At 71.5% G+C, this 15,111-nt stretch overlaps 1 protein-coding gene across 1 annotated transcript; it reads right to left on the reverse strand.

Moving 5' to 3' along the window:
- Nucleotides 1-117: 117 nt before the first annotated feature.
- MAST1 (microtubule associated serine/threonine kinase 1) lies at nt 118-14,433 on the reverse strand (the record flags this gene model as incomplete). The annotated part of the gene is given in 30 exon segments (XM_080608624.1): nt 118-1,200; nt 1,202-1,689; nt 2,252-2,421; nt 3,005-3,141; nt 3,700-3,822; nt 4,370-4,599; nt 5,070-5,157; nt 5,159-5,232; nt 5,324-5,481; nt 5,671-5,798; nt 6,321-6,430; nt 6,674-6,796; nt 6,887-6,988; nt 7,823-7,988; nt 8,092-8,224; nt 8,324-8,462; nt 9,297-9,505; nt 9,584-9,633; nt 9,635-9,670; nt 9,754-9,821; nt 10,081-10,210; nt 10,660-10,761; nt 11,670-11,876; nt 12,216-12,291; nt 12,674-12,837; nt 13,095-13,139; nt 13,141-13,174; nt 13,828-13,903; nt 14,315-14,342; nt 14,344-14,433. Coding segments are annotated over 30 exon segments (3,885 nt in total), but the record flags the coding sequence as incomplete, so codon positions are not given.
- Between the last annotated feature and the right edge of the window lie 678 nt (nt 14,434-15,111).

A 15,111-nucleotide genomic window follows, 5' to 3' on the forward strand; every position in this document is an offset into this window, starting at 1 on the left:
CCCCAAGGGACATTGTGGGTGGGGGGGCGCGGGGTTTTGGGGGGATTTGAGGGGTTTTTCACGACCCGACGCCCCCCCCCCCCGACCCCCCCCGGACAGAGCAGCGGGGCCGGGCGGTGCTGTGCAGCCTTTATTGGTCCCCGGGGCCCCCCCGGGCGCCCCCAGCGCCCCCTGTGCCCGGGGAGGGGGGGGCCGGGGCGTCCCGGGGGCGTTTGCATAGCAAGAATGGGGGGGGGTGGGTGATGACGTCACAGGGCGGTGGTGATGTCATCCGCCCGGCTGGCCCTCGGAGCGGCGGGGGGGGGCTGTTGGCGTGTGATGTCACTGCTCGCCCGAGCCCCGCGCGGTGACGTCACCGCCTGGGTCGCGCCTCCCGTCCTGACGTCGTCGCGGCTGTGACGTCATCCGTGCCAGCGTCGCTGTGACGTCATCGTTCCCACGCCATCGGTTACGCGGTGGCTGCGACATCATCGGGCCCGCTCCGCCGGTTACACCGGAGCTGTGCTATCGTCTGCCTTATGTCATGGGTGACGTCATAACTGTGACGTCGGCACCTCCACTCTGCGTCGGAGCTGTGACGTCACCGGCAGTGACATCACCCGCAGGCCCCACGGACTGTGACGTCATCGGTTCCCCTCCGTGATGACGTCAGAGCTGCGCCCTCACCCCACCGTGCGTGACGTCACCGCCGTGACATCACCGTGCACGACATCACCGCTGACATCACCGCCATGACATCACCGGGCCAAGAACCAAGGGGCAAACGGGGGGGGGGGGCTACACCTGGACAAAAGGGGGGGGGGGGTGGTTTGTGGGGGCCAATGACATCACACCGGGGGGGCGGGGGTGTCACAGTATTAACCCTTTGTGTACACGGGGGGGAGGTGCCGGTGGGCGGGGAGGGGGGGCCCCGCATGCCTGGCCCCCCCCTTATTTACAGCATAGGCTGGGGTCAGCGCCCGGTGGGGGGGGGGTGGGTCAGGGCCTGGTGGGGGGGGGTCAGTGCCCAGTGGGGGGGGTCAACGTCCAGTGGGGGGGGGCCTGGGCCCGGTGGGGGGGGTCAGCGCCCGGTGGGGGCCCCCCTCCCCGCCCTCTCCCCCTCCCCGGGGGGGCCCGATCCGGCCCCCACCACCACAATGGGCACCGGGGGCACCCCCGGCGCGCCCCCCCTGCGGCCCTGCTCGTGCTCCTGCACCGGGCTCAGAGCCTTGGGGGGGGCGGCGGCAGCACCCTCGGCACCGGGGGGGGCCCCGAGCAGCAGCGGCGGCTCCTGGCGGCCCAGGCGGCGGGCGGGGGCCGGGGGGGGCACCCCGTCGCCGGGGCTCTCGCCGTCCCACTCGGCCAGGCTCTGCAGGGGGGGCTCGGCCGGGAAGTCCTTGCGGGCCTCGAGGCCCAGCTTGCGGGGGGGCGGCAGCGCCTTGTCGGGGGGGCCGCGGCGGGCGAGGCGCGGCGAGTCGGCGGCCTTGGGGTGCAGCTTGGCGGGGAAGGCGGGCGGCGAGGCGGCGGGCGGCGAGGGCGTGTGGGCCAGCGGCGAGAGCGGGATGCTGCCGGCCGACTTGCAGCGCGCCGCCCGGTACTGCCGCTGCAGCTTCGGGGACAGCCCCTGCAGGGAGCTGGGACGCAGGTGCGGGCCCGGGGCCGGCGACGGGGGAGCGCTGGAGCCCGGGGAGCTGCTGGGAGGGGACGGCCCTGCCCCGGCCGGGAGTCACCGCACGGCACCGGCACCGGCACCGGGAGCAGGCCCCGCCGCAGGACGCCCCTCCTGGCCCAGGGAGCCCCGCCCCGCCCCTGTAGCCCCGCCCCTGTAGCCCCGCCCCTTTAGCCCCGCCCCTCGAAGCCCCGCCCCTCTAATCACCGCCCCCTTGAAGCCCCGCCCCTGTAGCCCCGCCCCCTTGAAGCCCCGCCCCTTGAAGCCCCTGTAGCCCCGCCCCCGTAGCCCCGCCCCCTGAAGCCCCGCCCCTCTGATCCCCGCCCCATCGAAGCCCCGCCCCTGTAGCCCCACCCCTCGAAGCCCCCTTGAAGCCACGCCCCCTTGAAGCCCCGCCCATCGAAGCCCCTGTAGCCCCGCCCATCAACGCCCCGCCCCCTGAAGCCCCGCCCCCTTGCCCTCCAGGTAGCCCCGCCCCACCTCCCACAGCCCCACAGTCCTCCCATAGCCCCGCCCCGCCCCCGTAGCCCCGCCCCTCGCCCTCCCCGTGGCCCCGCCTCCCCGCTAGCCCCGCCCCCTGCCCGTTGCCACGGCGACGCGCACCTGTCTCGGCGGCGCGCGGCGGGTGGGCGGGGTCCCGCGCGCGCGCGTGCGTGGGGGAGGCGGGGAGGCTGTCGGAGGAGGAGAGCGAGCGGCTCAGTGACGTCAGCGAGCGGCTCGTGTGCAGCAGCGAGGCCTGGCGGGCCAGGTGGCGGAACAGCGCGCTGCGCCGCCTGCGGGGGGGGGGGGGGGGGGGTCACTGCGGGCACCCCCACCGGGAACCCCCCACACACACCGGGACCCCCACCCCAGGCACCGGGACCCCCCTCAGGGACCCCATCCCCGGGCACCGGGACCCTGGGCACCGGGACCCCCCCTGGGCACCAGGACCCCCCCGGGCACCAAGACCCCCCCCAGACACCGGGACCCTCCAGGGACCCCATCCCCGGGCACCGGGACCCTGGGCACCAGGACCCCCCCCGGGCACTGGGACCCCCCCCTGGTTACTGGGACCCTGGGCACCAGGACCCCCCCTGGGCACCAGGACCCCCCCCCCGGTTACTGGGACCCTGGGCACCAGGACCCCCCTCCGGGAACAGGACCCCCCCCCCACTCGGGAACTGGGACCCCCCCCAGGCACCGGGACCCCAGGCACGGGGACCCCCCCCGGGGCACCGGGACCCCGCCTGGCCACTGGGACCCCCCTCTCCGAGCACCAGGACCCCGGACACCAGGACCCCCCCCTGGGCACCAGGGACCCCCCCCCCCCCAGGCACCAGGACCCCCCCCCCCCCCGGGCACTGGGCCCCCGCCCACCTCTCGTGGCCGCCCCCGGCGCCGCCCCGGCGGTTCCTCCTGGCCATCTTGGTGCGGGCGCTGCGGCGCCGCGCGGGCCCCAGGCGGATGGAGGTGTTCTCCAGCGGCGTCGTGGTCACCAGCACCTTGGTGCCGCTCTGCCGGCCCCGCCCGGGTCACGGGGCTGCTGTGACCCCTGACCCCGCCACGCCCCCCGACCCCGCTGTGAACTCTGATCCCGCCGTGACCTCCGACCCTGCCGTGACCCCAACCCCACCGTGACCCCGCCACAACCTCTGACCCCACCGTGACCCCTGACACGACCATGACCTCTGACCCCACCATGACCTCAGACCCCATTGTGACCCCTGACACCATTGTGACCCTGACAGCATGACCTCTGCCTTTGATGTGACCTCTGACCCCACTGCAACCTCTGACCCCACCATGACCCCACACAACACCACTGTGACCCATGCCTCCCCTGACACCACCACGACCTCTGACCCCATTGTGACCCCCTGACACCATGACCTCTGACCCCAGCATGACCTCCAACCCCACTATGACCCCACTACGACCTCTGACCCCACCCCAACCTCTGACCCCCCCACACCACCACGGTGACCCACGACCCTGCCCGTGACCCATGACCCCACCCCGACCTCTCAACCCCGTGGCCTCGTGACCCCCCCCGTCCCCCCATGACCTCTGACCTTGAGGATGAGCTCCACGACCTCGGTGTGCACCAGCCCGTGCACGGGCTCCCCGTTGACGTGGGTGATGAGATCCCCAGCACAGAGCCCGGCCTCCTGCGCCGGGCCCCCCTCCTCCACGTGCTGCGCCCACAGCACCGTTACGGCACGGCCCCGGCACGGCCCCGCGGCCCCCGCCCGCACCGAGCGGTACCCCAGTCCCCGTGCATCCCCAGTGGCCCCCGTGTCCCCATATCCACTCCTTGTCCCCATGTCCCTTTATTCCCCTCCATGTCCCCACGTCCCCTCACATCCCCATGTCCCCTCCCTGTCCCCATGTCCCCTTTTTCCCCTCCATGTCCCCGTATCCCTTTATATCCGTGTCCCCTCCCTGTCCCCTCCCTGTCCCCACATCCCCTACATCCCCATGTCCCCTCCCTGTCCCCATGTCCCCTTTTTCCCTCCATGTCCCCGTATCCCTTTATATCCGTGTCCCCTCCCTGTCCCCTCCCTGTCCCCACATCCCCTACATCCCCGTGTCCCCTCCCTGTCCCCACATCCCTCACATCCCCGCGTCCCCTCCACGTCCCCTTTTCCCCCTCCACGTCCCCATACCCCCCTACATCCCCGCGTCCCCTCCCTGTCCCCACGCCCCCTTTCCCCCCCCCCTCGTCCCCACGGCCCCGCTGACCCAGACGACGTGGTGCACGCTGTAGACGTCGCTGTCCCCCAGGTAGACGCGGATGGCCCGCAGGGTGAATCCGAACTTCTTGCCGGGCCGGGGGATGGCGATGGGCGAGCGGGGGGCGGCCACGGCGGGGGCCAGCTCGCGGCCCGGGGACGAGTCCCGCGACGAGGGGTCCGAGGACAGCGAGCGCGGGGACATGGGGCTGCCCAGGGGCGAGGAGCCGGGCGCCTCCCCTGCGCCCCCGCTGGCACCGTGCCCATAGACGGGGACACGGGGACCGCGCCACCCCCCGGGGGCACCGCCAGCACCCGACACCCTCGGGGACCTGGGGGACTCTGCCACCCCCGGGGACACCGCCAGCCCCCCAACACGCTTGGGGACCAAGGGACCCCGCCACCCTTGGGGAGCTGGGGGACAGAGGGACCCTGCCACCCCCAGGGGCACCGCCAGCACCCACCACCCTTGGGGACCTGGGGGACCCTGCCACCCCCGGGGACACCGCCAGCCCCTGCCACCCTTGGGGACCTGGGGGACAGAGGGACCCTGCCACCCCTGGGGACACCGCCAGCCCCCCCACACACTTGGGGACCCAGGGACCCTGCCACCCCCGGGGACACCGCCAGCCCTCCCCACCCTTGGGGACCCAGGGGACCCTGCCAGCCCCCCCACCCCCCACCTTTGGGTGCTGGGGGGGGACACGCACCGCTGGGGATGATGACGGAGAGGGCGGTGGCCGACGCGGACTTGGTGACCTTGCCGGGGCCGCGGGGGCTGCGCTTGTCACCCCCCCCCCTCGGGGGCCACCCCTGGGTGCCGCGGCCGCCGCAGCCCCAGCTCAGCCCGGGGGGGGGGCAGCGCCCGTTCACCTGCGGGGATGGGAAGGAGGGGATGGGGGGTGGGGGGGCCAAGGGGGGGCACAGGGACACCGCCCCCCCACGACCCTCCCCCAGCACCCACCTGGCTCCTCGCTGGTGCCCTCGGTGGGGCCGTCGCGGGGGGGGACCCCGTTGCGGGGGGGCCCCGGCTCCAGCAGCGCTGAGAAGCGGCGGCGGGCTCCCAGGGGGGGGCTGCCCTCCCCTTCGGTGGGGGGGGGCTCGGCAGCCGGGGGTCGCTTCCTGCAGGGAGCCAGGTGCTGGGGGGGGGGAGGAAAAAACCTGCCCCCTCCCCCCCCCCCCGTCATGCCCTGGGCACCCAGTTGTCCCCTCCCTCAGGTGTGCCCAGGGGCACCCAGGTGTTGTTCCCCCCCCCCCCCAGTGACCCTGTTGCCCCCCCCCAGGGTCCCAGGCACCCCCCCGGGTGCTCACAGCTCGGGGGACGCCGTGCGCCAGCCGCGGTCGCGGGCGAAGCCCTCGCGCCGGCCCTCGTCCCGCGGGCGCCCCTTGGCCGCCTTCGGCTCCGGCTGCTGCGAGAGCTGCTCCAGGCTGCTGTACACCTGCGCCGGGACCGCACCGGGGTCACGCCGGGATCGCGCCGGGATCATGGCCGGAATGACATTGGGATCACAGCGGGATCACACCAGGATCGCGCCGGGATCATGCCGGGATCATGTCCAGAATGCCATTGGGATCACACCGGGATCATGCTTGGGATCGCACCGGGATCACACCGGGATCATGTCCAGAATGACATTGGGATCACACTGGGACCATGCTCGGGATCGCACTGGGATCGCGCTGGGATCATGTCCGGAATGACATCGGGATCACACCAGGATCACACTGGGATCACACCGGGATCACACCAGGATCATGTCCGGAATGACATCGGGATCACACCGGGATCATGCTCCGGATCACACCAGGATCGCACCGGGATTGTGCCCAGGGATTTCCCGAGGTTTTGCGGGTGCGGTGTTGCACGAGGGTTGTACAAGCGTGCGTGTGTTCCTGTGCCCCCGTGCGTGCCCCCCCCATCCCCGTGCCCCCCCGTGCCCCCCCCCCCCCGCCGTGCCCACCTTGCTGAAGCGGGGGGAGCAGGACGAGAACTGCCGGATCTCCACGGGCTCGTCCTCCGTCGTGTCCTCGTCCTCGTAGGAGGCGACGTGGGTGTAGCGGTCCGAGCGTGCTGGGGGGGAGGGCAGGCTGAGGGGGGGGGCAGGGGACACAGGAGGTGTCCCCAAGGGTAGCAGGGACACGGCACCCAGAGGGGGTGTCCCAGGGGGGCTCCATTGGCTGGGGGGGTTCCCATTAGGGAGAACCTTAGGGGGTTCCTGGGGGGGGGTGTGGAGAATGGGGAGGGGTCTGTGGGTGCTGAGAGGGTCCCATGGGGGTGTCCCCTTGCAGGGGGGGTCCCGGGGGGGTCCCTCACTGTCGAAGTAGCTGGTGTCCTCCTCGGACTCCAGGTGGGGCACGAATTCGGCTTTCTGCCGCAGGAGCCCCGTCCAGTCGAGCGCCGCGAAGAAGCTGTGAGCCTTCACCTCCTGCGCGCCGCCTGCGCGGGGACACGGGGGGGACACGGGGCTCAGGGGGGGACACGGGGCTGGGGGGGGGCTGGGGGGGGGGACAGAGGTCGGGGTCTCACCGGCCCCGAGGCGCCGCAGGGGGTCGGGCTGCAGCAGGCGGGAGATGAGGTGCTGAGCGTCGGGGGGCAGCGCCTCGTCCCCCTCCGGCCACAGGATCTCGTCTGCCACGGGGGGGACACACGGGGGACACGGGGGGACACGGGGGGGACACAGGGGGACATCGGGGTGGGGGGGAAAGGGGGACACATGAACGCAAGGGTGCAGCTGCCTGCCGTGGGCCCAGCTCCGCACCGGGGACCACCAGCCCCATGGCCCCACATCTGTCCCTATAAAGGAGATGCCCTGTCCCCGTGTCCCCATGTCCCTAAGACGACCTGCCTCATCCCCACATCCCCATTCCTGTATCCCCGTGTCCCCATATCCCCATGTCCCTGTGTCCCCATATCCCCGTGTCCCCATGTCCCCGTGTCCCCATGTCCCTAAGACGACCTGCCCCATCCCCACATCCCCATTCCTGTATCCCCGTGTCCCCATATCCCCATGTCCCTGTGTCCCCATATCCCCGTGTCCCCATGTCCCCGTGTCCCCATGTCCCTAAGACGACCTGCCCCATCCCCACATCCCCATTCCTGTATCCCCGTGTCCCCATATCCCCATGTCCCTGTGTCCCTATGTCCCTGTGTCCCCATATCCCCGTGTCCCCATGTCCCCGTGTCCCCATGTCCCTAAGACGACCTGCCCCATCCCCACGTCCCCATTCCTGTATCCCCATGTCCCCATATCCCCGTGTCCCCAAGTCCCCAGGATGACCTGCCCCATCCCCACGTCCCCATGCCCTTATCCCCGTGTCCCCATATCCCCATGTCCCCGTGTCCCCGTATTACAGGCGACGTCCCCCACCCCGTCCCCCCGTGCCCACATCCCCGGTGTTCCCGTCCCCCCGCTGCCGTGCCCGGTCCCCCCCCGTCCCCACGGCCCCCCCCGCGGCCCCGTACCCGAGATGACCTGCCCGAAGAGCTCCTCGGGGGTGTCCCCGAAGAAGGGCACGCAGCCCACCAGGAACTCGTAGAGGACGATGCCCATGGCCCACCAGTCCACGGGCTTCCCGTAGCCCTGCCGCAGGATCACCTCGGGGGCGATGTACTCGGGGGTGCCGCACACCTGGGGGGGGGGCAATGCTGGCCACGCCCTAACGGCCACGCCCTAACGGCCACGCCCTAACGGCCACGCCCCCGAAGGCCACGCCCCCCGAGGCCACGCCCACCTGCTTGTCCCGGAACTCGCGGGCGTCCTTCTCCATGTGGCCCTCGTAGAGGTTGGTGGTGAGGCTCATCAGCCCCATCTTGGAGAGCCCGAAGTCCGTCAGCTTCACGTGGCCCAGCGAGGTGATCAGCAGGCTGCGGGGAGCCCGGCGGCTGGGACCCCCCCGGGACCCCCCCCCCAGCCCCAGGACCCCCCCCCACTAGCCCCAGGACCCCCCCCAGCCCCGGCCGTACTTGTCGGGCTTGAGGTCGCGGTGGACGATGCCGTAGTTGTGCAGGTACTCGAGGGCCAGCACGGTCTCGGCGAAGTAGAGGCGCGCCAGCTCCAGCGGCAGCGCCCCGATGTGCTTCAGCAGCGTGGCGCAGTCCCCGCCTGCGGGACGGCGACGTATCGCGATGCCAGGGACCCGCCGTGGGATGGTAACCGCCCCCATTGGAACACAAACTGCTCTGTATCGCGACACCCAACTGCGTATCGCGACGCCGGAGACCCGTGGCGGGATGGTAACCACCACGTTGGGGTGCAGACTGCTCTGTATCGCGACACCCAACTGCATATCGCGACGCTGGAGACCCGTGGCGGGATGGTAACCGCCCCCATTGGAACACAAACTGCTCTGTATCACGACGCCCAACTGCGTATCGCGACGCCGGAGACCCGCGGCGGGATGGTAACCACGACGTTGGGGTGCAGACTGCTCTGTATCGCGACGCCCAACTGCGTATCGCGACGCCGGGGACCCGCGGCGGGATGGTAACCACGACGTTGGGGTGCAGACTGCTCTGTATCGCGACGCCCAACTGCATATCGCGACGCTGGAGACCCGTGGCGGGATGGTAACCGCCCCCATTGGGACGCAAACTGCTCTGTATCGCAACGCCCAACTGCGTATCAAGACCATCAACTGCGTATTGTGACCCTCAACTGCACATCCTCATATTGTGGTGCCTGGCCCCACATCACGACACCCAGCCTCATACCATGACACCTGGCTCCATATCACGACACCAGGCCTCATATCATGATGCCTGGCCCCATATTGCGATGCCTGACCTCATATCACGACACCTGGCCCCATACCACAACGCCCGGCCCCTTATCGCAACGCCTGGCCCCATATCGCGACACCTGGCCCTATATCGCGACGCACGGCCCCCATATTGCGACGCGTGGCCCCATATCGCGACGCGTGGCCCCGTATCGCACCTTCGACGTACTCCATGACCATGCAGAGGTGGCGGCGGGTCTGGAAGGAGCAGAACATGCTGACGACGAAGGGGTTCTCGGCGAAGGTGAGGATGTCGCGCTCGACGAAGGCCTGCTGCACCTGGTTGCGCAGCAGCAGGTTCTGCTTGTTGATCTTCTTCATGGCGAAGCGCTGCCGCGTGGCCCGGTGCCGCACCAGGTACACCGCCCTGCGCACAGGCGGCGTCACGCCGGGCCCCCCCCCGGCCCCGCAGCCCCCCCCCCAGACCCCCTCCCCAGCCGCTCACCCGTAGGCACCGTTGCTGATCAGTTTGATGGTCTCGAAGTCGCTTTCCCCCCGGTGGCTTCTTGGTCCTGGGGGTGCTGCCGCGTCCCTGGGGGGGTCACGGAGTGACGGGGGGGGGGGGCTTTGGAGGGGGAGGGTTGCACGCATGGGGGACCCTGAGCCAGGACCCACCTCAGCCCCCTCCTCGGGCTCTGGCGTGTTGCTCCCACCGCTGTCGGGCTCCTCCAGATGCACCACGTCTGTGGGGGGACAGGGCAGGCTCTCACACGTGCCCGAGGCGTGCAACACACGCGTGTGCCCCGTGCAACACCCCCCCGCCATGTGCCACCCCTCCCTTGCATGCCGAAACATGCGAAAACCCCTACGGGTGTGCAAACCCCCTGCACGCCCTTCCCACGTGCGCGTGCACGCCTCCAGCCGCACGCAGACCCCGCGCACGCCTCCATCGGCATGCAAACCCCGTGCTCGCCCAGCGGCCGCTCGCACACGCGTGTGTACCGGGGAAGGGGTCGCGTGCCAGCCCCAGCTGCCCGATGATGTAGCGCGGGATGTCGGCCTTCAGCAGCCCCTCGCGCGCCTGCCCCTCGGCCGCCGTCAGCAGCTGGTAGAACTCCGCCGGGTCGAACTCCTGCACGCACACGGGGGGCACGCGCGTGTGCAACGCACGCCCGGCATGGGGGGGGCTGCGTGCGTGGCGGCACGAACATGCCAGGCACACGTGTGTGCAGCAACACGCATGTGTGCGGGCTTGAACGCGCGCGTTGCTCTGCCCACGGCGCCGCACGGGTGTGCCCACGTGCACGGCACCACACGCGTGTGCGCCCCCCCGCCCCCTCCCGCCGTGGTCCCCAGTGGCCGTGGCGATGCCCCGGCAACACGGCTGTCGCCGTGGCAACAGAAGCCCCGCCTCCCCCATCAGCGGTGCGCAGGGATTGGCCGGGGCGTTGTCAGGGCGACCGGGAAGGATGGTCGCGATTGGGCGGTTGGGATGGTGCAAGGCGGGGTGGGGAGGACGTGGGGGGGTCACAGGGCCCCCATGGCTGAGGGGGTCGGGGCTGGGGGTCCCGGGGGTCTCACCAGGCACTCGAGCAGCCGGGCGGGGCGGGAGATGATGATGAGGAGCCTCTTCACCAGCTGGGTGATGAAGGCCACTTCCTCCGACTCCGAGCGCTCGTAGGCCTGGGGGGGACAGAGGGGGGTTAGGGGTGCGGGGGTCCCGATGGCACCAGGGGGCTTGGGGGCACTGGGGTGTCCCCATTGGGTGCTGTTGGACACCGTTGGGTCCCCTTGGGTGCCCTTTGCCCCTCCTGGGTCCCCTTGGGTGCCCTTTGCCCCTCCTGGGTCCCGTTGGGTGCCTCTTGGGTGCTGTTGGCCCTTGTTGCATCCTGTTGGGTGCCCGCTGGACACTGTTAGGTCCTCTTGGGTGCCATTGGGCACCATTGGGTCCCGTTGGGTGCCCACGGGGGTCGCATTGGGTCCCGTTGGACACCATTGGGTCCTCTTGGGTGCCCATTGGGTACTGTTGGGTCTCGTTGGGTCCCATTGTGTGCCGATTGGGCGCTGGTGGGTCTCGTTGGGTGCCCATTGGGTGCCGTTGGACACTGTTGGGTCCCATTGGGTCCCGTTGGGTGCCGTTGGGTCCCGTTGGGTGCCCATTGGGCGCCGTTGGGTCCCGTTGGGTGCTGTTGGGTGCCCATTGGGTGCTGTTGGGTCCCGTTGGGTGCTGTTGGGTCCCGTTGGGTCCCATTGGGTCCTGTTGGGTCCCGTTGGGTCCTGTTGGGTGCCCATTGGGTGCCGTTGGGTCCCGTTGAGTGCTGTTGGGTTCCATTGGGTCCCATTGGGTCCCGTTGGGTCCTGTTGGGTGCCCATTGGGTGCCGTTGGGTCCTGTTGGGTGCTGTTGGGTCCCGTTGGGTGCCCGTTGGGTACCGTTGGGTCCCGTTGGGTGCTGTCGGGTCCCATTGGGTCCCGTTGGGTCCTGTTGGGTGCCCGTTGGGTACCGTTGGGTCCCATTGGGTGCCGTTGGGTGCCCGTTGGGTGCCGTTGGGCGCCCTCCCGCCCCGGCAGCCCCCCCCGCCCCCCCGCTCACGTCCTGCAGCAGCCGCTCCATGTTCTCCTGCAGCTCGTAGAAGTAGCCGGCGGTGATGAGGCCGTGGCGCGCCTTGGCCAGGCAGTCGCGCGCCAGCTCGGCCAGCTGGTGCTGGATGAAGCTGAGGGCGCCGTCGGCCAGCGGCGTCCCCCCGGGGCCGCAGCCCCGCACGAACTCCTCCAGCCGCTCCTCCATCTGCGCCGTCGCCTGCGGGGACCGCACCCGGGCTGCCCCCCTCACCCCCCCCGGGGACCCCACGTCGTCCCCCCCCTGGTGCCCACCCGGACCCCCCCCTTAGCTGCCCCATAACCTCCCCGACCCTAAAACCCCCAAGATCCCCTCCCACATCCCCCCCGGTGCCCACCCGGACCCCCCCATAGCTGCCCCATAACCTCCCCAAGACCCCCTACACTCCCCCGGTGCCCTGCAGCTGCCCCCAACCACCCAAATCCCCCCCATATCCCTTCCACCCCCCCCACAAGGAGCCTGCAGCCCCCCCCCAAGCCCCCCCAGTTCCCTGCACCCCTCCCCGGGCCCCCCCCCCACCTTGGGGAAGCGCTCCTTGTACACGTGGTTCATCATCACGATCTCGTTGTCGTGGGACGAGGGCGAGCGCCCTGGGCTGAGGAGGGGGCAAAAGGGGGAGGGGGACACACTGCTGGCACCCACGGGACCCCCATAGCCCCCCCTGCAGCATCCCCCCTCCCCCTCCAGCACCCCCCCGTGTCCCCCGGTCACCCACGGCCTCCCCCATCACCTTGGTGTCCCCATCACTTCTGGTGTGTCCCCCCCCCCCCCCCACAGCACCCCCCCTCCCCCTGGCGGCCCCCTCCTGCCCCCCCCCGTGTCCCCACTCCCACATTGCCCCCCCCAATGCCCCCCCAACCCTTTCCCCCCCCCAGACCCCAACCCCACAATGTCCCCAAACCCATCACCCCCTCCATCCCCCTGCCATCCCTGACCCCCCCCCCCCTTAATTCCCACCCCCCCCCCACCGGCCCCACCTGAGGCTGCGGGAGCGGGGGCGCGGGGCCGGCCCCCCCCGGGCCCCCCCATCCTCCTCGGCCAGGCTCTCGGAGCTGCCGAAGTGGCGGGAGAGGAAGCGCAGCTCCTCCGGCGTCGGCTGCGCCGGCAGCTGGTGCAGGCGCTCCTGCGACGAGCACGAGGACTGCGCGCCCGCGTCACCCACGGACCCCCCCACGGACCCCCCCCCCGAAACCCCCCGACCCCCCCGGACCCCCCCCCGACCCCCCCCCCAGACCCTCCTCGGACCCCCCCCATGGGTGGTCAGAGCCAGCACCCACAGGGGGAACCCCCAGGGCTATGGGGGGAGGGAGTGGGGGGCACCCCAAGGGTCCCCTCGGTGTTGGGGGGGGGGCACCGAGGGGGGGGGGTGCACCGTGATTTGCCCCCCCCCGCACTCACCGAGACGGTGGAGCTGGGCGTGTTGGTGCCATAGCCGGAGGAGGGGCAGCGAGGCCAGGGACCAGCGGCGCCCGTCGGCTCTGGGGGGGGGGGACAAGGGGGGGGCACGGGGGGGGGCATCAGTGACCCCAACACCTTGCCCCATCCCCCACTGCCCCCCCCCCCCCCAGCCTGGGGCACCTGGTTCCCCCCCCCACCTGGAACCCCAATCTTGGGCCCCCCCCCCCATCCTGGGACCCCCCCACTCATCCTGGGACCCCCCCCATCCTGGGACCCCCCCCACTCATCCTGGGACCCCCCCCCCATCCTGGGACCCCCCCCCCCATCCTGGAACCCCCCCCACTCATCCTGGGACCCCCCCCCATCCTGGGACCCCCCCCCCCCATCCTGGGACCCCCCCACTCATCCTGGGACCCCCCCCCATCCTGGGACCCCCCCCCCCCATCCCTGGGACCCCCCCACTCATCCTGGAACCCCCCCCACTCATCCTGAGACCCCCCCCCCCATCCTGGGACCCCCCCCCCCATCCTGGGACCCCCCCCCCCATCCTGGGACCCCCCCACTCATCCTGGGACCCCCCCCCATCCTAGGACCCCCCCCCACTCATCCTGGGACCCCCCCCCCCCAACCTTGCACTCCCCCATCCTAGGACCCACCCCCCCATCCTGAGACCCCCCCCCCCCCCCATTAACCCCCCCCCCCACGGGACTGCCCCCCCCGGCCCCCCCCTTACCGGCGGGAGGAGGCGAAGGAGAAGTGCGCGGGGTTGCTGGGCGAGAAGTTGCGGGGGCTGTCCAGGGGGCTGCTGCCTGCGGGGGGGGGGGGGGGGGGGGCAAAATTTTTTTGGGGGGGGGACATGGGGGTGACGTCACTGCTGCCCCGCCCTGCCAGGCCCCGCCCACAACAGAAGGGGCGGGGCTAACGCGCTCCCCTCCTGCCCTAGGGGGACGAGGGAGGGGGGAGCGGGGGGGTCCCCAAGGGATGGGGGGGGGCTTGGGAGGGGGGGGGCAATGAATTTTGGGGGGGGCTGGGGGGCCTCAGGTGGGGTTATTGGGGATGGGGGGGTTTATGGGGCCCTTTGGGGGGGGGGGCAGCAGTCTGGGGGGGTCCGTCTGGGCTCTGGGGGGGTCCTGGAGGGTCCCCATGGGTTCGGGGAGGGGGGGCGTTATGGAGGGGGGGGCTCGGGGATGGGGGGGGCCCGGGGGGGGCCCGGCTCTCACCGATGTGGCCGGGCAGCGGCGAGTGGGGGGCGCGGGAGCGTGGGCGAGGTGCTGGTCAGGATCAGGCTCTTCCGGTTGCTCGTGCGGCAGCTGGGGGGGGGGCAGAGGGGGGGAGAAGTCTGGGGGGGGTCCGGACCCCTCCCACACCGCTCCCCCCCCCCCCTTGCACCGAGCGCGCCCAGGAGAGCCACGGGAAACACGCACAGCCCCCCCCCAACAGCGGGGGGGGGGGAGCGTGGGGAGGGGGCGCGGGGGGGGCACGGCTGGAGGGGGGGGGATGAAGGTGGAGGATGAGGAAGAGGAGGGATGGGGGGGGCAGAGGATGGAGGATTGGGGGGGCGGAGGATGGGGGGGGGGAGGATGAGGATGAAGGCTGGGGGGGGGATGAGGATGGAGCGGGGGGGAGGATGGGGGGGGGAGGATGAGGATGAGGATGGAGGATGAGGAAGAGGAGGGATGGAGGATGGGGGTGGGAGGAAGGCCGGAGGATGGGGGGGGCAGAGGATGGAGGGGGGGGGGGAGGATGAGGATGGAGGATGAGGATGAAGGCTGGGGGGGAGGATGATGATGGGGGGAGGATGAGGCTGAGGATGGAGGAGGGGGGGAGGACGAAGATGAGGCTGAGGATGGAGGACGTGGGGGGGGTGAAGGATGCAGGCGGGGAGGATGAGGAGGGCTGAGGATGGGGATGAAGGTTGGGGGGGAGCGAGGATGAAGGAGGGACGAAGGCCGGAGGATGGCGGCGGCGGGATGAAGGACGAGACGGGGAGGATGAGGATGGGGATGAAAGCTGGGGG

This window comes from Anser brachyrhynchus (assembly GCF_964034855.1).
Source record: "Anser brachyrhynchus genome assembly, contig: SCAFFOLD_490, whole genome shotgun sequence".
In the NCBI taxonomy this organism is placed as follows: Eukaryota; Metazoa; Chordata; class Aves; order Anseriformes; family Anatidae; genus Anser; species Anser brachyrhynchus.